The following is a 27,015-nucleotide window of genomic DNA, read 5'->3' on the forward strand; positions in this document are numbered from 1 at the left end:
GATATTGGCTCAGGTCATGATCTTGCTGATTGTAGTAACAAGCCCCGCATCAAGATCCATGCTGAACATTGAGTCTACTTAGGATTCTCTCTCCCTCTCTCTCTGCCCCTCCCCAATCCCATCTTTCTCTCTCTCTCTGTAGATAAGTAAATAAACATTTAAAAAAATAAGCAAAAGACTGGGGTGCCTGGCTGGCTCAGTCAGAGAAGCATGAAATTCTTGATCTCTGGGTTGTGGGTTCAAGCCCCATGGTGGGTATAAGATTACTTAAAGAAAAATAAAATATTATAAAAAAATAAGCAAAGGACTTAAATAGATATTTCTTCAAAGAAGGTATACAAATGGCCAATAAGCACATAAAAAGATGCTTGACATAACTAATCATTAGAGAAGTGCATATAAAAAGCACAATGAGATACCACCTCACAGCTGTCATGATGGTTATGAACAAAGAAACAAAGTAAGAAATGTTGGCAAGGATGTCGAGAAATTGGAACCCTGTGCACTGCTGGTGGGAATGTAAAATGGTGCAGCTGCTGTGGATAATTTTGTGGTAGTTCCTTTAAAAATTAAGTGTGTTGGGGGGGCACCTGGGTGGCTCAGTTGGTTGAGAGTCCAACTTCGGCTCAGGTCATGATCTCACAGCTCGTGAGTTTGAGCCCTACGTGGGGCTCTGTGCTGATAGCTCAGAGCCTGGAGCCTGCTTTGGATTCTGTGTCTCCCTCTCTCTCTGCCCCTAACCCACTCACATTCTGTCTCTGTCTCTCTCAAAAATAAATAAATATTTAAAAAATTTTTAATAAATAAACACATTAATTAATTAATTAATTAATTAAATATGGGGGCGCCTGGGTGGCTCAGTCAGTTAAGTGTCTGATTCTTGATCTCAGTTCAGTTCATGATCTCATGGTTCATGGGATTGAGCCCCACATTGAACCCCACATTGGGTTCTGTGCTGACAGCATGGAGTGTTCTTGGAATTCTCTCTCCCCCACTGTGCTCTCTCTCTCTCAAAATAAATTAAAAATAAAAATTAAAAGTGCCTTTAAAAAAATAAATAAATACGGGGCTCCTGGGTGGCTCAGTTGGCTGAGCATCCGACTTCAGCTCAGGTCATGATCTCACACCCTGCGTTGGGCTCTGTGCTGACGGCTCAGAGCCTGGAGCCTGCTTCGGATTCTGTGTCTCGCTCTCTCTCTGCCCCTTCCCCTGCTCATGCTCTGTCTCTCTCTGTCTCTCTGTCGGCGCCTCCCCGAAAAAAAAAAATTTTTAATTAAATATGGATAGGGCACCTGACTGACTCAGTTAGTAGAGCATGTGACTCTTGATCTTGGGGTTGTGGGTTCAGGCCTCACATTGGGGGTAGAGTTTACTTAAAAAAAAAAGTTAAAAAATTAAATATGGATTACCAAGTAGCCCAGTAATTTTACATCCAGGTACAGACTCACAAAATAATTGAAGCAGGGTCAAAGAGATAATTTGCACACATATGTTCCTAGCGGCAGCCAAAAGATGAAAACAACTGAAGTGTCCATAGATAGATGATGAATAAACAAAATGTGCGATATATATACAATGGAATATTATTCAGTCTTAAAAAGGTAGGAAATTTTGACACATGCTACGACATGGATGAACCTTGGAAACATTACAAATGAAATAAGCGAGATACAAAAGGACAAATATTGTATGATTCCATTTACTTGAGTACTTAGAATAGTGAACTTCACAGAGACAGAAAGTAGAATAGTGGATACCAGAGGCTGAAAGGAAGGAAGAATGAGAAATACAGAGTTTCAGTTTGGGATGATGAAAAAATTCCAGGTGGTGATGGTTACACAACAATGTGAAGATAATGCCTTGAACTCTACACTTAAAAATGGCTAAAATGGTAAATTTTATGTTATGCATATTTTACCACAACTTTTAAAAATAAAAAATAAAAGGTTTGGGGCACCTGGGTGGCTAGTTGATTAAATATCTGACTTCGGCTCAGGTCATGATCTCGTGGTTTTGGGGTTCGAGACCCGTGTTGGACTCTATGCTGACAGCTCAGAGCTTGCAGCCTGCTTTGAATTCTGTGTCTCCCTCTCTCTCTGCCCCTCCTTAACTTGCACGTACCCTCTCTCTCTCTCCCTTCCTCTCTCTCTCTCTCTCTCAAATAAATGAACATTAAAAAAAATTTAAAAATAAGAAAAAATTAAAAGGTTGAGAAGAAGTGTTGTAAGGAAGCCTAGTGAGAGCCTGGTATAAACCCTTGGTACTTAGGTTTATATAATGACAGAAATCTAAAAACCTAATTATCTGGTGTAGAAAATAAGGTTTTATTGTTTTTTAAAAAATAATATTATTTATCAATAAGTGTGCTTAGACTACTTACTACTGCAGACATATTCAAAGCTCTAATTGTGGTAGTATCTAAGTGCTTTCCTGCACTTTTCAGATGGGAAATATGGGAATGTATGTTTCTTAATCAAATACACAAAATTGTGGAATAATAAATTATCAAATTTTTAAATTATGCTATTTAAACTATTTTTATTTAAAATTAACCTTCTGGGGTGGAGGGGAAAAAAGAAAATTAAAAACACAAAACTAACCTTCCTAATGTTAACTTAAAAATATATTATACTATTAGGTTAAAAATGTATAAGAATTCACAACATTGTTAATACATTGACATCATAAAAAGAAGGATAAGATGTAATTTGTAATTGCATCAAATCCTGAGCACAGTGCTTTTGCTGAGATGTTCACATGATAAGTCTTCCTCCTGCTACTTTGGATTATGCTTTTCATTACAGCTCTCTTACGCAGAGAAGCCTGGCCTCTGTAGGGTCTCCTGAGAGTGCCTAAGTCATGCTGCTCACTAGCTTCAGAGGGCACAGGGGGAATCATTTGCATAATGCTCCCCTAAATCTCTCGGAAGAAACACTAAAAGCTGGATCCTTCACCTTGGAAAGGAGCCATTCCCTGGGATGGTGCAGTTGAATGCTCAGCTACAGACATCTGCAAGTGGCTATGAATTTCTACTCCAGGAAGCACCAAGAAAGGGAAAGATATTTGTCTATTATTCATAGAGCAATACCTGAAGTGGTCACTTTCAGTTGGTCCTTCTGAATTAGGTCATCACCCTGGTGGGGAAAGTTGGAACACTGGCCTCCTCTAAGTAATCCTAATGCAGAGGCTACAGAACAGTAGAGACAGAGTGGCAACTTTCCTCAATAACAGCAATATCCAGGAAAGTAAGAAATAATGGTTATACCTTGGTATATCAGACAGGGCCTTGGCAGGAAGCAGGTGGTTTATCAGAAGAGTTTGTTAAAGATACTATAAAAGTTACAGCAAGCTGACAAAGGCTAACAGTAAGGACCACATGGTACCTCCAGGTTTGAAAGGGTAAAGGGAGCAAGATTATCAGAATCCTGGAAGAGCAATAGCAGTAGCTATAGCTGAAAGGGAGATCTTGGACAGAAACTTTAGCCTTTGGTAGCCACCACGGCATTGGTGAGCCTTGGCCTCATCTCCTGCCAGAGCCTCCCATCCATTGACCACATTCAAGTGGAATCCAGAAGATAATGAAGTCTTATTGATGTGAAGACAATATTATAGATCATACTTTCAGGTTCTGGGGGCACAGAGTAAAGAATGTTGGAGAGTAGATTTGCAGAAAGCAAACAAAGACCAGCTGACCAACTTAATGAGGCTGATATGATTTATGAAATTCTGTATTCTAAATGAATAATAAATAATTGACATAATTGACATAATCAAGTAGGTAGAACTAGTTGTGGATTTTATTCAGTGGGAAGTTCATGGTCTTTGAGGTGACCAAAGGAAGGGGATTTTGAAGAGTGGCTTCTAAAGGATTAGGATCTTTTCACTGGAGCCCCAGAAATTCTAGGCTCTAAAATAAAGGACTCTGGTGTAGAGGACAGAAAGAAATTAACCAACTCAGCAAAAACAATTGAGATGGTCAGCGGAGGGTAGTCTATGGGAAAGGTGGATAGTGTCTTAAACATGAAGTATGAAGGCCCTGTAGCCTTGTCCCAGTTGTAGCTGCATATTCCTTGGAAAGAGTGAAATGATAAAGTCCTTCCCTTAAAAAGTCTCACCTATAGAACCTCTGCACCTAACAGGAAACAAATCAGTAACTTAAGACAAGGAAACATATTCTATGCTATTAAAATCAGCTTTCCACTCCATGCTGCAGATATCCTGAAAGCCATAATGGTGGGAGTTATGCTTTATTCTCTAAATTTAGAAAAATACAGTGTGCATTACAATCAATACTGTGGTGCCCACTGGCCTGGGGCTAAGTTTAGAAGTTCGACTGTGGATCTAAATGCTGCTTTCCACTCTTGCTGCTAGAGCTCCTCACCCCAGCTGGGGCGGGTAGGGGAGAGAAGCTAACAAGATGGGAAGGGCAGAATTCAGTGAAAGAAAAAAGGCAAAATGACCTCAGAGTTATGACAGGGTGTTTCAAAAAAAAGTTAAATGAGAGGCTTGGGTAGAACAGGCAGTGATGAGAGAAAGAAAGGAAAAAAGCTGGCAAACACAAGGTCAGGAAAGAGCAGTAGGGAAAAAAATTGCTCTGCCTTCTGAACAACAGGAAATTTAAATCTGAAGAGCAATAATAGTAACTAGCAGGAATTACAAAAAGGAAGACTGGCTATTATTATCAGGAGTTAGCAAAGCACTATAATGCCTTACTTCATTTTTTTTTTTTTTTACGTGAATCAACACATCAAAACACGTTGTTCTGTTAGACGTAATGGAAGAGTTACTAAATTAACTCCATTAATCTGAAACCAAGTTTACAAATTTCACATATATAACAAGTTTATGTAAATTATATATTCTTTTTTTTTACAGGAACTTTTTTTAATTTTAATTTTAATTTTTAAATTTATATCCAAGTTAGTTAGCATATAGTGCAACAATGATTTCAGGAGTAGATTCCTTAATTCTCCTACCCATTTAGCCCATCCCCACCTCCCACAACCCTTTCAGTAACCCTCTGTTTGTTCTCTATATTTAAGAGTTTCTTATGTTTTGTCCCCCTCCCTGTTTTTATATTATTTTTGCTTCCGTTCCCTTATGTTCATCTGTTTTGTATATTAAAGTCCTCATATGAGTGAAGTCATATGCTTTTTGTCTTTCTCTAATTTCGCTTAGCATAATACCCTCTAGTTCCATCCACATACTTGCAAATGGCAAGATTTCTCTTTGATTGCTGAGTAATATTTCATTACATATATATGTATATATATATGTATATATATACGTATATATATATATATACACCACATCTTTATCCATTCAACTGTCAATGGACATTTGGGTTCTTTCCATACTTTGGCTATTGTTGATAGTGCTGCTATAAACATTGGAGTGCATATGCCCTTTTGAAACAGCATACCTGTATCCCTTGGATAAATACATAGCAGTGCAATTGCTGGGTCATAGGGTAGTTCTATTTTTAGTTTTTTGAAGAACCTCAATGATGTTTTCCAGAGTGGCTGTACCGGTTTGCATTCCTACCAGCAGTGCGAAAGAGATCCTCTTTCTCCGCATCCTCGCCAAGATTGGTTGTTGCCTGAGTTGTTAATGTTAGCCATTCTGACAGGTGTGAGATGATATCTCATTGTCATTTTGATTTGTATTTCCCTGATGATGAGTGATGTTGAGCAGTTTTTCATGTGCCAGTTGGTCATCTGGATGTCTTCTTTGGTGAAGTGTCTATTCATGTCTTTTGCCCATTTCTTCACTGGATTATTTGTTTTTTGGGTGTTGAGTTTGAGAAGTTCTTTATAGATTTTGGATACTAACCCTTTATCTGATATGTCAGTTGCAAATATCTTCTTCCATTCTGTCAGTTGCCTTTTAGTTTTGCTGATTGTTTCCCCCACTATGCAGAAGCTTTTTATTTTGATCAGGTCCCAATAGTTCATTTTTGCTTTTGTTTCCCTTTCCTCTGGAGACATGTTGAGTAAGAAGTTGCTGTGGCCAAGGTCAAAGAGATTTTTGCCTGCTTTCTCCCCTAGGATTTTAATGGCTTCCTGTCTTACATTTAGGTCTTTCCTCCATTTTAAGTTTATTTTTGTGTATGGTGTAAGAAAGTGGTCCAGGTTCATATTTCTGCATGTCCCTGTCGAGTTTTCCCAATGACATTTGCTGAAGAGACTATCTTTATTCCATTGGATATTCTTTCCCGCTATGCCAAAAATTAGTTGGCCATACGTTTGAGGGTCCATTTCTGGGTTCTTTATTCTGTTTCTCTGATCTGAGTGTCTGTTTTTGTGCCAGCACCATACTGTCTTGATGATAACAGCTTTGTAATACAGCTTAAAGTCCGGAATTGTAATGCCTCCTGCTTTAGTTTTCTTTTTCAGGATTGCTTTGGCTATTTGGGGTCTTTTCTGGTTTTACACACATTTTAGGATTGCTTGTTCTAGCTCTGTAAAGAATGCTGGTGTTACTTTTTTTTAATGTTTATTTATTTTTGACAGAGAGAAAGAGAGAGACAGAGACAGAACATGAGTGGGGGAGGGGCAGAAAGAGAGAGAAAGACACAGAATCTGAAGAGGCTCCAGGCTCTGAGCTGTCAGCACAGAGCCCGACGCGGGGCTCGAACTCACAAGCTGTGTGATCATGACCTGAGCCAAAGTCAGACGCTTAACCAACTGAGCCACCCAGGTGCCCCAAAATAGTGAGGGTTTTAGGGGCATCTAGATAACTCAGTTGGTTGAACATCTGACTCTTGATTTTGACTCAGGTCATGATCCCAGGGCTGTGGGATCAAGCCCTGTGTTGAACTCCCACCCCCACCGGCACTGAGCATGGAGCCTGCTTAAGATCCTCTCTCCCTTCCCACTCCCACCCCCACGTCGCACACACAAGCATGCACTCTCTCTCAAAAAAATAAAAAAATTGAGGATTCCAAACAGCATTATTTACATGAGCTAAACAATATTTGTTAGAAATTAAAACAAAATAAAACAAAACAAAGAAATTAAAACAAATTATTGGAACATATATTTAAACATATATTTAAAATAACTATAGGGGCGCCTGGGTGGCTCAGTCGGTTGAGTGGCCGACTTCGGCTCAGGTCATGATCTCGCGGTCCGTGAGTTCGAGCCCCGCGTCGGGGCTGGCTCAGAGCCTGGAGCCTGTTTCAGATTCTGTGTCTCCCTCTCTCTGACCCTCCCCCGTTCATGCTCTGTCTCTCTCTGTCTCAAAAATAAATAAACGTTAAAAAAAATTAAAATAACTATAATAAACCTATTACATACTTACGTAAATATCTTTAGTGAGAAATGGGCTATATTTTCTAAGATAAAATCTCTTTAATGCCTGACTTAATAGAATGCAGCTGAATTTTCATATATGCTTTTGCATTCAGTATGTTGCATATATTGTTTTGGTTGAAGTATATGAAGAAAATCCAACCTCACACAGATATGTAGTTGGAAAGGGAAGAAATACTTTAATAACTTTTTCAGATATTTGTGGATCTTATTCTTCAGTACTACACTAAATCCAGACAAGGGGTCCTTCCTCAAAGGTTAGTTGCAATGTGGAATCTGAAATATTACCAGTGAACTTTTTGTACTCTGTTATATTAAATCTACTGGTCTGTCTCAAACCTTGAACAGATGCTTTACCCATGCATGATTTTGTAATATCATGCCTTGGTCATTTGGAAAATATTGGTTCACCGACTTAATGCGGATCTTCCAAATATGAACACATTTCATTGTACAATTAAAAGCATTCATATTTGTTACAATCACCACCAATTTAATCAGAAATATCTTTGGGGCGCCTGGGTGGCTCAGACAATTAGGCGTCTGACTTCCGCACATGTCATGATCTCACAGTTCTTGAGTTCGAGTCCCGCGTGGGACTCTGTGCTGACAGCTCAGAGCCTGGAGCCTGCTTTTGGATTCTGTGTGTCCCTCTCTCTCTGCCCCTCCCTCACTTGCTTTCTCTCTCTCTCTCTCTGTCTCTCTCTCTCAAAAATAAATAAACATAAAAAAAAAAAAAAGAACAGATGACTTCTAATTAAAAAAAAAAAAAAAAAAAGAGGGGAGCCTGGGTGGCTCAGTCAGTTAAGCATCTGACTTCAGCTCAGGTCATGATCTCCCGGTTCGTGAGTTCGAGCCCTGCGTTGCACTCTGTGCTGACAGCTCAGAGCCTGGAGCCTGTTTCAGATTCTGTGTCTCTCTCTCTCTCTCTGACCTTCCCCCTTCATGCTCTGTCTCTGTCTCAAAAATAAATAAATGTTAAAAAAATTAATTAAAAAAAAGAAATATCTTTAAGTGTATTGGGAAGCTGTCAAGTCACAATGGCAGATATATTTTCTAAAGCTCAAATTTTCAGTTGAAAGTTTAACTTTTATCATTGGCAAAAAGTTCTGCCAGTTATGTTCCTTGAAGTGACAGGCTTACCTAGTTCATTTTTGATAAAATATTGCCAAATACCCAACCCTTGATAAACATAGTTTGTCTCAATCATTTTAAGTAAAAATGGTATTCCATGGAAATAGTGTCTAATTTAGTTCACAACTCAACCAATTTCACAGACTTTACCATGTGCCTTATGCAGCAGAAGTGCTTTCTCTATCCTTCCCATAAATCACACAGAATATGAAGAAGGCATGTATTCAAAAGTTTAAGTTTAATAACATCAACACTTTCTGCTGCTTCTTCAAAGGCATTCTAAAGTGAAACTGGTTAAAAAAAAAATAAAACAGGGTGGGGGTGGTGCCTGGCTGGCTCAGTTGGAAGAGCATGAAACTCTTGTTCTTGAGGTTGTAAGTTCAAGCCCCATGTTGAGTGTAGAGATTACTTAAAAATAAAATCTTGGGGTGCCTAGCTGGCTCAGTTGGTTCAGTGTCTGACTGTTGATTTTGGCTAAGGTCATGATCTTATGGTTTATGGAATCAAGCATCAGGTTGAGCTCTGTGCTGACCACACAGAGCCTGCTTGGGATTCTCTCCCCCGCCAACCCCTCCCCAGCTCACTCTCTCTCTCAAACTAAATAAACATTAACAAATAAAATAAAATCTTTTTTAAAAAGTGAAACTGGTATTTTTTTTTTAAAGTAAGTTCCATGCCCAATGTAGGGCTCAAACTCATGATCAAGAGTCTCATGCTCCACCGACTGAGCTAGCCAGGTGCCCCTAAAACTGGTATTTTTAACAGTGAGTGTGTGATATTAATAAAATTATTACTAGTACAGTAATTGTTTTTGTCTAGTATTGCTTTTATATCATCAGTGCAAATGTCAACACAGTATAAGGCAAATAATGCCTTAGTTGTACTAAGATTATAGTTTGGTCATTGCAGACTGACCCCTGAAAACATCTCAGGGGCCCCGACATTTCTGTGGATTACACTTTGAGATGAATTCTCCCTATCCCTGACAAAATGTAATTCCTGCAATTCCAGAGGTGTTCTGTTTCTTGTTCATTGATACACCTTTAGGGCCTAGATCATGCCTGGCACATAGTAGACACTCAATAAATAGTTGATTAATTTTTAATGAAGTAACCAACCAGAACTACATCATAATAATGAAGAGTTTATAATCTGCATTACTGGAAACTCATTCTTAAAAAATTAGTTTTGAATAGGTGAAATATACAAGAGGTTACATGGTGAAAGTCTCCCATTTTGCTTTCTCGAAGGCATTTAAGTTGCTTTCTCAGAGATAACCAATACTGTCAGTTTCTTATGCATTTTTCCAGTGATATTTTGAGGATTCACAAACATTATATACACAAGCATATTCATTTCTTCCCTCACATACATGGTGGTATACTGTACACAATATATCCTGCATAGTGCTTTTTAAAAAGTAAACTTTGGGGCACCTGGGTGGCTCAGTCGGTTAAGCGGCCAACTTCAGCTCAGGTCATGATCTCATGGTCTGTGAGTTCGAGCCCCGCGTCGGGCTCTGTGCTGACCGCTCAGAGCCTGGAGCCTGTTTCAGATTCTGTGTCTCCCTCTCTCTCTGCCCTTCCCGTGTTCGTGCTCTGTCTCTCTCTGTCTCAAAAATAAGTAAGTGTTAAAAAAAATTTTTTAAAAAGTAAACTTTTTGTGGGGTGCCTGGGTGACTCAATCAGTTAAGTCTTCCACTCTTGGTTTAAGCTCAGATCATGATCTCACAGATCATGAGTTTGAGCCCCACATTGGGGTCTGCACTGATAGCGCAGAGCCTGCTTGGGCTTCTCTGTCTCCCTCTCTCTCTACCCCTCCCCCATTCGCTCTCTATCTCTCTCTCAAAAAATAAAGAAATAACTATAAAAGTAAAGTTTTTCTTTTGGAATAATTGTAGATTTATAGAAAAGTTTCAGAGATGCTTATGTACTCTTTACTTACTTCTACTAATGTTAAGTCTTACATAACCACAGTACCATGTCAAACTGAGAAATTAATATTGGTACAATACTATTAACTAAGTTACAGAATTTATTTAGATTTCACTAGTTAAGTCCTTTCAGTTCTAGGATCTAATTCAATACACCACATTGCATTTAGACAGTGGTTTTTTTGTTTTTTTTGTTTTTTTACTTAAAATGTACTTTGGGAATTATCTCATATCAGTTAATATGCAGTTGCCTCATTTTCTGGAAGGACTGTAGAATGATTTTCTATAAGTAGAATATCAGGATCAATGATTATGTGTATTTAAAAATTACCTAGCCTCTCTCCCCCAAAGAAATGACCATACTCTTCTAAGTAGACCGCTCTGTGATTTGAGTGCTGCCAAGTTTCTTTGAAGTCCAAGATTAAGATTAGGGACTGAATGAAGCTGATAAATGTAAAGTACTAAAACAGTTTTTGCACACTTCAAAATAATCACTTTTAGTGTACCAACACAAATACACATAAAAATTGCATGATTTACATTACACCAATAACTCATTGTACCATGACCCACATGTATAGCTGGTTCCTCTTAGGACCACTAGGGGGCTCTGCTAGAAGGGTTTTTATAATTTATGTTAGTCCACTCAGGGAAATGTTTCCAAATGATGCTTTAGAATTCTGACCTCTTAAAACCTCAAAGACATCATATAGTCCAGCTTCCTTATTTTGCAGATGAGGAAACCAAGGTTGGCTAAGATAGCTAGCATGGAAGAGAGCTGGAATCAAAAATCCCCTCTAGGTTCGTGTGGCAGAAGTTCAAGAATTTCTTTTCCATGTGCCTCCACTTGAATGATTCACTGCTAATGGCTATTTCCTTACTGTTGCCATAACTTTAGTAATTTTTGCTAAGACTGTATTTGTGATATTGTTCGAGGATACTTTACTAATTGATTAGGTGAACGGAGTTCATGAAATGAAATAAAAAACTTCTAAATAACCTTTTTTTAAGTTTAGAAAAAAAATTTTTAATTTTGTTTTATTTTTGAGACAGAGAGAGACAGAGCATGAGCAGGGTAGGGTCAGAGAGAGAGGGAGACACAGAATGTGAAGCAGGCTCCAGGCTCTGAGCTGTCAGCACAGAGCCCCACGCGGGGTTGGAACTCACGAACTGGGAGGAGATCATGACCTGAGCCCCAGTCGGACGCCCAACTGATTGAGGCACTCAGGCACCCCTAAATAACCTTTATTACTTATTTCGGAATGTTCTACTTAAAGTACCTCTCAGCACCAAAACCATATTGCTTACTGAAACCCTAGCAACCACTTTCAAATTGCCTTTCAAACTTACTTTCCACTTAAAACATTTTACTCTTATCTTCATTTGTTCATTCAATATTTATTGAGTGCTTACTAGTGCCAGACACCGTCGTAGGCCCAAGGCTTACAGAAGTAAAGCTGCCCTTTCCACGCCAGAAGCATGTATTTCTCCATTTTTCACTTTAATATACAAACTATTTTCACATGCTTTAGTGTGGTGGTTCTCCTAGTGTGGTCCCTGAATCAGCAGCAGGGGCAGCAGCACTTGAGAACTTGTTAGAGATGCAGGCAGATTGTTAGGCCCACCCCCCACACTAGGGATGGGGTCGAGGAATTTTTTTCTTTTTTTAAGAAGCTCTTCAGGGATTCTGATGTACACTCATGGTTAGAAACTATTAAAAGTCGGGATTAATTATCTAAGTAGTTCAAAGATCAACATCTGACTTCTAAATCCATCTCAGGCATATCCAATGAGTACCGGTTTCAAATACACCTGCTGGGACCCAACAATGACCACTCTTAATTCAGTGATTTGTAGTACCTGGAATGATCGTAATAATACTGCCACCACAATGGCTTCAGAAGGAAAACGAGCGCAGTGGATTTTCTGGGCTTATACCAACAGCAAATGGGCCAGATCGAGTTCTGGAATGGTGTTTTTATAGACTAGACACAACCAGGCACATTAAGCCCGTGGGTTCTGGGACTGGCTGAGTCAGGACGGCGCTCACAGCCGAGTGGGGCCGCGTGAACCCGTTAGGTCGGGCTCAGCCTTCAGTCAAAGGCCACGGCTGGAAGCGGCGACCACACCACAGAGGCTCGAAGAGGGGCGGACGCACAGGAGAGGACCCAAGAGGCCCGGGCAAGGCTGGCCAGCGCGGAAGCCGCACCCTCCTGGCCCCAGACGCCGGCAGGGCGGAGCCACGCGGCCGCAGCTCCAGCAGAGACGCGCTGCGCGGCGCGGCGCGGCGCGGCGCGGGCTAGCGTTTGAGGCGTATGGGGCTACAACGGGAGCGGCTGCGCCGCTCGGCCGGGTCAGCGTCTTGCGCATGCGCGGACCCGGCGCCATTTTGGTGGCCGGGCGCGGAGGTGATTCCACACTGAGGAGAGCGCGGCGGCCGGGGTGGCGGTGGCAGCGTTCGTGTGCTCGGGTGTGAGTCGCCGAGGGAGGAGGCGGTGGTGGAAGAGGTGGCGGCGGTGGCGGTGGTCGTAGCGGTGGCGGAGGAGGCGGGTACGAATCAGCTGCGGGCGGAGACATGGCCAACATCGCGGTGCAGCGAATCAAGCGGGAGTTCAAGGAGGTGCTGAAGAGCGAGGAGGTCAGAAATGAACTCCCGGACATCCCCCACCTCAGCCCAGGGTGGGAGGGTTCTTCCAGTAGCGACTTCAATGTCCCCGGTAACCCTTGGGTGGCCCTCCTTGCGGTCGCCCATCTGCCTGTGGGGAAGCAGCAGTCTCCCCCTGCTTCCGTCGCCTTCCCCTCCCCTCCCCGGGCCCTGGGATGGACCGTCTCGCGGGCGGGTGGTCTGGAGAGGAACACGGTTTGGGGGGCAGATGGAGAAGGGGGCACTTCTTGGAGGGGTGTGGGCTCTAGAGAGAGCCCCGAGGCTGTGGCAACAGCTGGAAGTGTGGCTGTAGGGTGTGGAGGGAGCAGGCCGAGCCTGAGAAAACCCGGGAAGTGGGTTGGGGGAAGGGGAAAGGTGGTAACTGGATCCGGAGAGCCGCGCTGCTCAAAGGCCCACACTTTTAAGGGTATTCTACATTATAGCCTGTTTGGCCTCCACTGTCCTTTCCTTAGGGAAGGAACGGCAAAGGATCTTAGGTGTTGATGAAAAGAGGACGATCAGAGTTACTCCTCTTAGTTCGGTGTTGGGAGAGAAGAGGAGACATAAGGAATACTATTTTATTTGAATGGGGGATAAGGGAATTTTCACCTGAGGTAGGAAATTAATTCCAAATTAGATTATCTCGTTTTCACGCTCCCCCCCCCCCCAGTTCCTAGGCCTCTTTTCTGTTGACATCTAAACCTTTTTGACTGGGTGAAGGCAAGTTGTTTGGTGTATTAAAGGCATTTAAATATTTTTCGTTAGGGAAAAATAATGGAGAGTAGAAGTAGCTTATTTCAAAATACTGTTTACAAGTTACATATCAGAGTCTCTCTTAACACAATGCCTCTGTGACTGTTGGGTTGTGCCATGAAACTTCATTATGATGTCCCTCATAGTTAACTTCTTACTTTTGAAAAACAGCCCTATTTAAAACATGGGATTTCACCAGATATTAGTACATTATTATATCTCCTTATTGAGTAGGTTTATCCCGATGTAACCTGAAATTATTAAAAAAAAAAATTTTTTTTTTGTCTCAAGCTGTTTATGAGTCCTGAGGAATTTAAATACTTTAGTGTTGGCCATATTTATGTATATAACATATTCACAACATCCTAGTGATTTGACTCAAAACTATGCAATTATCAGTACAGTTTTTCATACCCAAATCAACAAGAATGTCAAGTTTTTCCTCCTTGGATTTAACAGAGATGAAAAAGTAATACTGAAATAGTTTCAAGATGTCACATACCATTATAGAATGTATCGTTGCTATTTGTATTTTTCTTATGTTGAACTTTGATAATCTCAAAGATTTGTGAAATTCAGCATTCTAAGTATGTGATGAGTAATTAACATAAATGATAACACTTGAGCTTTATATCTGTCACTGATTCTACAGTTATTATCTTTCCAATTAGACTTGGAGAATATAATTCTTTAAAATTACTTAAAAATAACAAATACTAGCAGATTTACTGAAGGTTGTAGTATATAAATAATGATCTGTTTTACAGAGCATGTGTATGAACTCTGACCTCTGTATTTGTTCAAGTGCCAAAACTCTGAATGGAAGGATGACTTTGTATTTTTTGTGATACAGTGCAGAAATAGGGTCATAAATGTCTGTACTGATAAACGTGAAACAATGATTCTAACTTTTTATTTGCAAGAAAATATATTCCAGCACAGTTGACATATATGTTCCTAGTGAAAGATTCATCTAATACTGTTGCCAACAGCCTAAAACATTTTTTCTATAAAGTTGTACATGCCTGAAACTTAATGTAAGACTTCTAATGCTTTATTTTTTATTACTTAAAAATGGTAAGTTGCTGCTTGTAATTCATATGGTCTCTTTGCTTTATATGAGGAGGCTTTCACCATATTTTTAGTACTTCCAATTAAAGCTTAAAAAAATCTTGTATTGCTCTCGTAATGCCTATTGTTAAAATAATACTGCTCTTTATATGTAAGGGATGATGAGGGCTGGCTTCAAGTAAGCGTTATAGTTTTTCAGACGAAGAGAACAGGAAATGCAAACACAAATTATTTTAAGAAGAGTGCCTTTATAAATTTGGAAGGAAACTTCTTCCAGAAAAGAAGTTGCAAAGAGCATTAAGGAAAGGGTCAAATAATTTAAACTGGATTATAACCAATAAATAGCTTTATTTTAACCAATGTTGTATTTCATCCTATTTTAGTAGGCCCAGTTCTATAAGTGTATTATGTTGGTTTTTTATTTGGAGCTCTTTGAAGGACTTGTACAATCCACATGTTTCCTTATTACGTGTGTAAATGCAGTATTTTGAGCGTCTGGTCAAGTAATCAAGTATTTCATCATGTCATCTATGTAAATCTCCAGTTTTCAAAGTTTGTTTCATATACTTGTATTTACTAAGAATACTGACTGATTTAAGGGCTTTTTTTTTTTTTTTTTTAAGTTCTTTTATAAAGATAGCTGGTATCTGCTGATTCTGACCTTAAGAAGTTATAAGTGGGCATTCTTGGAGTGTGTTAATTAAAATATAGCCTCCAAGATAAATCAAATGTGAAAAGCAAGGTGCAGAATAGTGTGGAGGAGGCCACTATTTGTGTTGGAAGAAGGGGGAAATATGTGTATTTGTCTCTGCAGGTGAAAGGAGTAATGAGGAGAAATTGCTAAAATGTATTAGTTATGTATAAAGGATTTGGGTGTCTGGGGTAACTGGCATCAAAGGATCCCTTTTGAATTTTGAGACATGCAAATATGTTATTTACTTAATAAATAAAGGCATCTAGGCCTTTTTTTCCTGGAGATTGTTTGGAAATCCATCCTTTTATGTGTCAGACATTAATTTTAAATCTCTGTGAATTTTAAGTAGTATTTCAAATTGCCAGGAATGGGAAATTGATTAAAGTACCTTTTATAGTTACTTTATGAGTCGAATTACATAAGTATTGATTGTGAGGGTATAATAAAACTATAATCTATATTCACAGATTGTGTTATTAATTATTATTGCTGTTAATAACCACTATTTGTAGAGTGGCTCTCAGTACCATTTATTTATGCATTATTGCTAATTTTCAAGAACAATTCTTTAAATTAGATTTCTTATTTCTTAGATGAGGAAATTGAGATTCAAAGAAGTTAGATAATTTGTCTGTAAACATACAGGTTTTGGGTTTGGATCTAGATCTCCTAGTTTTTATATTGTATCACACTGTCATGACTTTCCAAGGATAGGCATACTTTAATTATTTAAAAATAGTTGAGACTGGTTTGTGTTACTGGTTAAGAGGATTTAAACCAATCTAATAGTTTAAACATTAAAATAAGTGTTACCTGTAATTAAAGATTTACTTGCATTTCAATACGCAAAATCCTTTTAAATTTGAAGCTCAGTGAAGTAAAATGCCCTTAGGTCAATGCACGTACTGTTGTTTGTTTTTGTGTTATATATTACCTGTAGTTTTTTCATATTGTAGCTGCACTTTGCTAACATTCTTTTTAGGATTCCAATAGGGAATATTTAAATCTGTGGCATTAAAAATTGGTTTCATGAAAACTGTTACTGTGTAAGTTTTCTTTTAAGTGTTTAAATGGATTTTGTATTTAGTGTCATTTTAAATTTAATATATTTTATATATAGAGCTAGTAGGCAAATCTTTAGAAGTTAAAGTCTTGATTACTGTAGACCATAGTTCCTCATTTTTGGCACTGTTGACATTTTAGGCTGATAATGAATTCTTTGCTGTGGGTGGCTCTCTGAGTTGTAGGATGTTAAGCAGTATCCCTGGCTTCTATCACTGGTGGCCGGTAGCATAGCCAACCCTCCTCCCTACCCTCCCTGCCAGTTATAAACTAAAAATGTCTGCAGACTTTGCCAAATGTTGAGAACCGCTGCTATAGAAAAAACTCTTTAGAAGAACGTTTCAGACTATTAACTATGTAAGATGTGTGGTATAATTTATTGAACGGATGAATGAATAGTAAAGGTACAAAAAAATTTTATAACATGGCTATTACTAGCTTTGAATGTTGTTTTGTTTTTAAGACTTTGAGTTTTTCCCTTTGTAAATTAATGATCATCTTTTTCTTGTAAACTTTTTCCTTTTTGATTTAAAGAGAAAGGTGAAATTCCCTGCTGAAAATGAATGTAACCAGAATTTGAACGATATTTTTAATAAGAGTACAAAAGTGGTTTGCTTTCACAGTTACATAAGTTACAGCTCTGTATAACTTAAATAGTGTGCGTTATGGGGTTCTCTGTGTGGATTGAGTGAGGAAAGCTTTTGATTGGGTAAAAAAAAAAAAAAAAAGGAGTCTGGCTCAATAATACTGTTTGGGTTGCATTTCTTGTTTTATTTCACTATTATAAAGATTTTGATCAGGCATAGCTTAAAATTTTTTTTTAATGTTTATTTATTTTTAAGAGAGAGACAGAGCATGAGTGGGGGAGGAGCAGAGAGAGGGGGAGACACAGAATCCAAAGCATGCTTCAGGCTCTATGCTGTCAGCACAGAGCCCGACGTGGGGCTCGAACCCACCAACCATGAGATCATGACCTGAGCTGAAGTCGAGCTCTCAACCGACTAAGCCACCCAGGCGCCTCTGATCAGGCATAGATTTAAATGCATAGGGGATTCCCTAGCATGTCACCGTTTTGTAAAGAATATGTGTTCTTATTTTCCAGTAAATAATGATATTAACAGTTATTGAGCATATTGACCATAGCCCCAAGAGACTTGGTTGGAGATAGATTAAAACTTAGTTAAATACAAAGGGTAAATGTTATGGGAGTTCTGAGGGTGTGTGTATGGAGGGAGGGTTTTTTTTTTCTTTTTTTTTTTTTTTTTTAAGTTTTCATTTTAATTCCAGTTAGTTAACATACAGTGTTATCTTAGTTTCAGGTGTACAATATTGGAGGGAGGTTTTTGAGCTAGGGTCCAAAGGAAGGTTAAGACTGACCTCAAATTTCAGAAGACAGTGCCAGAGGAATTACAGGAATACTGGAATTTATAAGTACATTTTTTTTTCTGTAGGCACCTGAATTGGAACTAGGGAGCAGAGATGATTGGCGAAAATTAGGCAAGAGACACATTTACATATTTTGAAAGATTGCATACACAGCCCTGATATACTGAAAACACGGTTGTGGAATTAACACCTAAGTATCTTCACTGTTATCTTTAGGAAAAAACACCTTTTTCATATCAAAGTAAAATTTAACAATAAGGTGTGACCAGCACCCAGATCAGATCTGAAACAATATTATAAGCACCATAGGAACCCCCAACTGCCCCTTTCTAGTCACTTTCTGACTTGTTTTTTGAGAGAGCGATGGAGACAGAGCATGGGAACAGGGGAGCGGCAGAGAGAGAATCCCAAGCAGACTCTACACTGTCAGTGCAGAGCCCGATGCAGGGCTCAAACCCACAAACTGGGAGGTCATGATCTGAGCTGAAACCAAAGGTCAGACACTTAACCGACTGAGCCATCTAGGCGCCCCACTTTCCTGACTTCTAATAGCACAGATTAACTTTAAATATGTTTGAGTAAAAGAATAGACACAAGTGTATACTATATGTGTTTTAATTTTGAAGGTTTTCAAAAGATAACCTTTAAAATATTTGTTCAAAAAATATTTAGTGGTGTGTATATATATATACACATTAGTGGTGTGTGTATATATATATATATACACATACACATACATAACGTGTACAACAGACTATTGGCAATGAAAAAGAATGAAGTCTTGCCATTTGCAACAATGCGGATGGAACTACAGCGTATTATGCTAAGTGAAGTGTCAGAAAGACAAATACATGATTTCACTCAAGTGGAATTTAAGAAACAAAACAGATGAACATAGGAGAAGAGAAGGGAAAAGAAGATAAAAACAGAGGGAGGCAAACCATGAGACTCTTAAATACAGAGAACAAGAAATTGAGGGTTACTGGAGGGGAGGTGGGTGGGGGGATGGGCATTAAGGAGGGCACTTGCTGGGATCAGTACTGGGTGTTGTATGTAAGTGAAGAATCACTGGGTTGTACTCCTGACACCAATACTACACTGTATGTTAATTTGAATTTAAATTAATAGTGTACTATATATATCTACTCATATATACTATATACTACATATAATAGTGTCTTAGAAAACATGTTAAAATGCATGGAGTATTAGAATTGAAAGACACCATACATCTAGGCCAAATTCCTCATCTATAAGATCAGGAAACAGGCCTAGAGAGAGATTGATTGTTGTTCAGTGACACACATCTGGTTAACGAACCCAGGATTTTTGCATACCAGTCCATTCCACCCTTTATATATGGTCACTTTACTGGACTTTTTTTTTAATGTTATTTTTGAGAGAGAGTGAGGAAGGGACAGAGAGAGGAGAGGAACAGAGGATCCGAAACAGGCTCTGTGCTGACAGCAGCGAGCCCAGTGGGCTCCAGCTCATGAACATGAGATCATGACCTGAGCCAAAGTCAGATGCTTAACCAACTGAGCCACCCAGGTGCCCTGGTACTGTTTTTTTTTCATGAATAATACTATAAATGCTAATAAAACTTCAAGTAAGAGTGACAATTTAATATTGGCTATTGTATTTAAGTATATCTTGCTTTTTTTTCCCCTCTCGGTGTTAGAACTTAAATTTGGGAGGAGGCAGCGATATTTCACTCCTTAAGCATGATACAGTAAATTTAGCTTAGTAATTAAGAGCGTGGGCTTCAGAATTAGATTTGATTTGAGTCCTGGCTTTTCTACACTTAACCTGCAGCACTGACTCTGTATCTTAGTTTTCTTATTTGTAAGAATGTAGGAAGATTAAGAGCATCTGTACAGTGCTTAGATCAATGCCTAGGACATATAAATGAATAGCCTATAAGATACCAAAGTTAGTGATATGTTCATATTCTGCTTATTGTTGTTCTTGGATCCTTCAGTGGTGTAGTGATAGCTCTATGAAAATTTGCCTCAAGAAAAGATTTAAGATGAAGGAGCTTTAGTACTTCTGATAGTGATTCTTTGTCATCTGTGTGCAAACAACCTGTGGCCAAGGGGAATTCAGAAAAATATATCTGGGTTTTGTTCTCAAGGTGTTAATCTTTCTTTAGGAGACAGTTAAAAATTGGGGAAGAGTTTGTTAAAATGTGATCTTTTTAAGTGAAAAAGAAATACATTATTTGGAAGCCTTTCAGATAATACAGTGGATTATTTGGGATTTCTTGATATGGCTTTGGTTGCTTTGAACTGAACTAAGAAAACCAGATTCTAATTCTATGGTCTATGTAATCTTCAATCTCTTCGTAAAATTCCTAATTTATTATTTATTTATTTATTTTTTTAAATTCCTAATTTAGGGGCTCCTGGGTGGCTCAGTCAGTTGAGCGTCCGACTTTGGCTCGGGGCACGATCTCGCGGTCCGTGAGTTCGAGCCCTGCATCGGGCTCTGGGCTGATGGCTCAGAGCCTGGAGCCTGCCTCCGATTCTGTGTCTCCCTCTCTCTCTGCCCCTCCCCCGTTCATGGTCTTTCTCTGTATCAAAAATAAATAAACATTAAAAAAAATTTTTTTTAATTCCTAATTTAAAATTGGGTCTTGGAAGCTAGAAAGTGGCAGTCACATCCATCTAACATCCGTGGTGGTCTCTTAGTAATTCTGAGATGAGAGACCTTCATTTCATCCAAAATTCTTGCCCTTTTTCTTCCTTTAGTTCTTTGTTTTTATTACAAATTTAAAATAATAAATACCTATAATTGAATGCATGCTGTCTGCCATTTTATGTGTATGGCAGCCTTATGAGATTGGTGTTATTCTTGTTTTCCAGATTAGAAAATTGGAGCTCTGAAGAAACTAATTTACTCAGTATCAAGCAATTTATTGGTGGAACAGGGGTTTGAAACCAGGTCTCTGACTCCCAAACATTTACTGATTAAGGTGTAAAAAAGAGTGTACAATCATATCTTCTGCTTGCTTCCTGCTCATTATTTTTAAAGATTTTTTTAAAATTATGGAATATTTTACACTTAGAAGTTTAGAAGACAGTCAGTCGGTGTGAACATCTTTTATGTCCATGGTATAGATTTAACAGATCTTAACTCTCTTATACTAGATTAACTTTTAACTCTCCCCTCTCCCCCAAGAAGTTAAACAAACATACAGATGAAGATCACTTTGTAACCTTTTCCCTATTCCATTCTCTTAGAAGTAATCCTGTGCAGAAGATGGCCTATATCCTTTCCATTCATACTTTTGTTTTTACTATTGAAACCATAGTATTTTTGAGTGTAAAAATACTTTTTAGTGTTTTTAAAAGTTTAAAAAATTTTTTTCATAGTTGACTAATATTCTATATCGGCAACTTTTCTTCTTAGCCTTTTTTTTTTTTTTTTAGAATTTGTCCATGGCAATGCATATTGCTTTAGTTCTTTAAATTATGTAGAATTCCACATCAGGTTTTGTTTGTTTCTTTATTCATTCTCAATGGGCAGCATGAACTTTGAACATTTAGCCCTTTAAAAAAAGAGGAAAAGAAAAAGAAAAAATCAAATATTATTATGTTTTCTTGGGCACATAAGAATTTTCCTAGGAAGTAGAATTGCAGGATCTGTGTGTGTTTTGCATCTTTTACATCACTGGGTGTTGCTTCATTGTTCTATGGATGATTGTATCATTACACTTCTCTAGTGGTGTATAGGTTCTGGTGACCTGACATATGTAAGACTTAGATTTTTGTCAGGGCCCCTGGGTGGTTCAGTTGGTTAAGCGTCTGACTCTTGATTCCAACTGTTAATTTTGTCTCAGGTCATGATCTTGGGGTTTGAGAGATTGAGCCCCATGTGGGGCTCTGCTCTCATAGTGAAGAGCCCACTTAAGATTCGTTCTCTCTCTCTCCCTCCCTCTCCCCCCCTTCTCATACACACACACACACACACACACACACACACACACACACTAAGCATAAAAAAAAGGACTCAGATTTTTGTCAGTCTGATGGATGTGGAATTGTAGCTTATTCTAATTTTAATTTCCTTCACCAGTAGAGATATTAAGCATATTTTTGTGTTTATTGGCCATTAGGCGTTCTTTTGTGAAGTTAGTGTTTTCATTCCTTACCCATTTAAAAAAATTTGGATAGTTTGTATTTTTCTTATTGATTTGCAGAAATTCTTTATGTATTTATATGTATTTATATGTATTTACATTATGTGACTTTTTTTAACTTTTGTGCTCTTTTTTTTTAAATTGTGGTATGCTATACATGTAAAACTTAAACATCTTGTATATTTTTAAGTGTACAGTTTTAATGGCATTCGTTAACATTGTACAACCGTTACTACCATCCATTTCCAGAACTCATTTCATCTTGTAAAACTGTGAAATTCCCACCAAAAACTCTTTACTTCTTTTGTTGCCCGGTCCTGGAATTCATCACTGTACTTTTTGTCTATGAATTTGACTATTACATGTTATTTGTCCTTTTATGACTGTCTTATTTTGCTTAACTTTGTCGTATTATCTAACTGAAGTTTAATTTTTAAGTAGTCACATTTTTTGGGCGGTACCTCTGCCTCAGTTGAGTGTGCAACTCGATCTTGGGTGAGTTCAAGCCCCACATTGGGGGTAGAATTTACTTGAAAGAAAGCAAGAAGTCACATTTTTCTATCTTTTCCTATATGGTATGCTTTTTGTATTTTGTTTAAGAAATCTTTTCCTACTTTGATTATTGTAAAGATATTCTATGCTTGGTTACAGGAACAAATCAAATATAGGTTATATTCCCTAACTTTTTTTTTTTTTTAACGTTTATTTATTTTTGAGAGACAGAAACAGAGCACAAGCAGGGGAGGAGCAGAGAGAGAGAGAGAGAGAGAGAGAGAGAGAGAGAGAGAGAATCTGAAGTAAGCTCCAGACTCCCAGCTGTCAGCACAGAGTCTGACGTGGGGCTTGAACCCACGAACCGTGAGATAATGACCTGATCTGAAGTCAGATGTTTAACTGACTGAGGCACACAGGTGTCTCCCCACCCCCCCCCACCCCCGGGTTTTTTTTGTTTTTTGTTTTTTGTTTTTTTTTGGTATTCCTTAACTTCTGCATTCAGGCTTTTATCCTGACCATATAATATGGAAACTACTTCAGGCATTACCAGTATCTTCCGATACATCAGACTAACTTCTCAGCGGTCCATTTTGTATACCTTTCACTTCCATTTCTGTATCAGAACTTGCCTCTCTTGGTTACTCTGATCCTGCTTTTCTGGTTTTCCTTGAATACTATCGTTTATTTTTTGTTTTTGAGAGATCATACATGCACTCGAGCAAGGGAAGGGGACAGAGGAGCAGAGGGGGAAAAAGAATCTTAAGCAGGCTCCCTGCCTAGTACAGAGCCCGACTCAGGGCTTGATCTCATGACCATTAGGTCATGACCTGAGCTGAAATCATGAGTTGGACACTTATCCAACTGAGTCACTCAGGGGCCCCTGTGTCACTACTCTTGGTAAGTTGATTTCTTCTCCCATTCTCCATTTATCTTCTAAATCTTTGTTTCCTCTTTTACATTCCTTTTAAACACTCTAGGTCAGGTTTGCAAAGCTCAGATGGGCTATTTATAGTAAAACTGTTTGCTTATTTACACTTACTTCTCTGCAACCTCTGTTCAACCCTCCTAGTGCCACGCCACAGAATTTAATTTTTAAAATATGATCTTGTCATTTTCCTTTAGGTTTTCTACTGCCCATTGTACAGTCAAAACTTGCATACTTTTGTTCTAGTCTATCTTTCCTGACCTATATCCTGTCAAGTCTCAACACAGTTGCATGCCTACATGTACCTCACTCTCTCAGACCTTCAGCTACACTAAATTGCATACTGTTTAGTGCTGTGTCTGCCTGGGATAAGCTCTTACCTCCTCCTTTGCCTTTTGAAATTTACTTACCCTAAGATGCCTTTCCTCATAAATCTCTCATGAAAACACAGTTTACTTTTGTTCTCCAGTGTCACTTAGTCAGGATTTTGTTAGAGCAGTTACTGTGTTGGTAACTGTACATATGTTTTTCTGCTCCTACTCGATATCATTGAGCTCCTTGAGATACTTACTCATCTTTATTTCTTCACCTTGTATAGTGCCTGGAATGTAGTGTGGGCTTAGTAACATTTAAAATAAGCCACGGTGCTTGGATGGCTCAGTCAGTTGAGTGTTCAACTCAACTCAGGCCATGATCTTACGGGTCTTGAGTTCTAGCCCCACCTTAGGCTTTGTGCTGGCAGCATGGAGCCTGCTTGGATTCTCTGTCTCCCTCTCTCTCTGCCCCTCCCCTGCTCATGCTTACTCTTTCAAAAATAAACATTAAAAAAACATTTTAAGCCAAAAAAAACTTTGATAGGCACCTAATATTTTTTTGGAGCTGCTGTCCAAAGTGCAAAACCTTTGCATAGGTTTAGGGCAGGCCTGTTAACTCGGTTAATTATTTTCAGCCTTTTTGCAATTACATATTTTTCTAGTGATTACAAATGCAGGACTGGTATATGTAACCTTCTCTCAAGTGACTGGGTATTTTTAGGTTTCTTTGTTTTGTGTGGACTCTCCTATTTGGGATTGGCATACTCAAGTGTAGATTTCTGATACTATTGCTTTTCAGCAGTGATAATACATTTTGTGCTTCATTTTTCTTAAATCATTTTGTAGTAGTTCCTTTTTTCTTTAAATATATAGAATATACTGAAGTTTATGCATCTGTTGAACATTTGGTTATTTTCCAGCTTTTGCTGGTGTACATGGGTAAGAATTTTGGGTGTGTATCTTAGAGTCATTGGGTGTTTGAATGAGGTATTAGGTGGTTAGATGTGTCAGACATTGTATCTATAGGCTTGCTCATACTTTGGCTATATCCTTAGGTGTTTACTTAGGTGCTTTATCTCTATCTGCTGGCTCTTAGGAACTGTGAGTGTGAGTCATTGAAGGCAGAGACTTATCTTACATTTTCAGTTCTCCATTGTTTAGCACACTGCCAGGTAAGCAGGAAGCACTTGTTTTCCCACATGAGTTTAAGGACTTTTTTAAGTGCCAGGGAGCTCATCCCCAATCACTGTAAAAGTAATACTGCTTATTCTGCTTCTGAGACTAGGGACTATAGTATATTGATAAAGGTGGCCTCTAGACCAAGTTGGGTTTCTGTTTAAGTGTTGATAATGTAGTCAGGTTGTGATTTGGGGTAATAGTCAAAGCCAAAAACTGGGAAATAAGATGGTGGAAAGGCAATCTATTTTTGTTTTATTCTGTAGTTTTCCCTGTTAAAGATTTCAAGGAGCATCTATTCAATATTATATATGACATCGTCTGTATCAGTGTGGGTTAACTCTTAAGTTTACATTTTCTCCACTTATTCAACAAATATTTTTTGAATGCCACCTATGTTTGTTAGTAAGATATAGTCTATGCTATTATGGACTAAATTATGGTCTAGTAAGGCAGTGACACATTGACAATTGTATGTATGTTTGTTGAGTTTAAATAAGGAGAACTGTGGGGGTGAGGTAACCTAACCTCAGGGAAAGAGTTCCTTGGGAATAACCCTTAAACTGAAACTTGGGAGGATAAATTGGAATTAACTTAGTCATACATTAGGATCATCAATTCTTATATGCCTATAGAAAGCACTAATAATCATTATACAGTCAAGAATGTAGAACCATTTAATTACTTTTCCCTTTTAAATAGCCAATTTTTGTGAATACAAAAGTAACACATACTTATTGAATTTTGGAAAATACATAGAACTATAATAAAGTAAAAATTATGTGTAATCCTACCCCTGGGGATAATCCTTTTCTTATGTTTTTGTTTTGTTTGTGATATATTTTAGATATACAGAGAAACATCTTAATTTTGGTTATTTCCTTCCATTGGTTTTTAATGTGTGTTCATATATACACGTATTTAGAAGTTGTTTTTTGTTTTTTAAGCGAGGCTTTTTTTTAAATGTTTATTTTTTTTTTTAATTCTTTTATTATTTATTTTTGAGAGAGGGTGTGAGCAGGGGAGGGGCAGAGAGAGATGGGGAGACACAAAACCGGAAGTAGCTCCAGGCTCCGAGCTGTCAGCACAGAGCCCAACACAGGGCTTGAACTCCCAAACCATGAGATCATGACCCGAGCTGGCTGAGCCACCCAGGTGCCCCTAATGTTTATTTTTGGGAGAGAGACTGAGCGTGAGTGGGGGAGGGGCAGAGAGAGAGGGAGACACAAAATCCAAAGCAGGCTTCAGGCTCTTCTGCTGTCAGCATGACGTGGGGCTCAAACCTGTGGACCGTGAGATCATGTCCTGAGCTAAAGTTGCATGCTTAACCGACTGAGCCACGGAGGCACCCCCATATTTAGAAGCTTTTAAAAGACCTTTGAATATAATTCGAATTTGACTTGCATCCCAGATTTGTAATTTTTAATGTCTTTTAGTCATTTGAAGCTGTCTTTCTCTACTAGAGTCCCTACTCTTGAGAAGCTCTAAAGTAAGCATCATGGCTCCTCTTTGTATCATCAGTATCAACACGTCTTTAATTTAACAAATATTTGAAGGCTTCCTTTATGCTAGGTATTGCTGTGTGCTGAGAATATAGTGATGAGTGGGGCAAGGTAAGACAGACAAGTGATAAAAGTGCGGAGAAATATGTTGTATAGATGAAATTAATTAGTTGGGGTTTTTTTTAATGTGTATTTTGAGAGAGAGCATGCGTGCTCGCAGGTGGTGTGCGCACTCGCAGGTGTGCGCACAGGTGTGAGGGGGCAGAGTGAGGGAGACGTTGAATCCCAAGCAGGCTCCATTCTGTCAGCGCAGTGAGATCATGACCTTAGCCTAAATCAAGAGTCAGATGCTTAATCGACTGAGCCATCCAGGAGCCCCTAGCTGGTTGTTTTTGATTGTATGTTTAGAAAAGGCCTTTTCTAAGACTTTAGACTTAAATTGAGATCTTAATGATAAAGCTTGTTTCTAGGG

The 27,015-nt window shown here is 38.6% G+C and overlaps 1 protein-coding gene across 1 annotated transcript in view; it reads left to right on the plus strand.

Moving 5' to 3' along the window:
- The first annotated feature begins 12,636 nt into the window (after positions 1–12,636).
- The window catches only part of UBE2K (ubiquitin conjugating enzyme E2 K), a 71,932-nt gene continuing 57,553 nt past the window's right edge, over positions 12,637–27,015 (plus strand). Inside the window, exon 1 of the mRNA XM_049631979.1 lies at positions 12,637–13,018. Coding sequence (XP_049487936.1) covers positions 12,956–13,018 — 63 coding nt within the window. The 5' untranslated portion in view covers positions 12,637–12,955. The remainder of the gene's footprint in view (positions 13,019–27,015) is intronic.

The sequence above is a fragment of the Panthera uncia genome, chromosome B1 (genome assembly GCF_023721935.1).
Source record: "Panthera uncia isolate 11264 chromosome B1, Puncia_PCG_1.0, whole genome shotgun sequence".
NCBI classification, from domain to species: domain Eukaryota; kingdom Metazoa; phylum Chordata; class Mammalia; order Carnivora; family Felidae; genus Panthera; species Panthera uncia.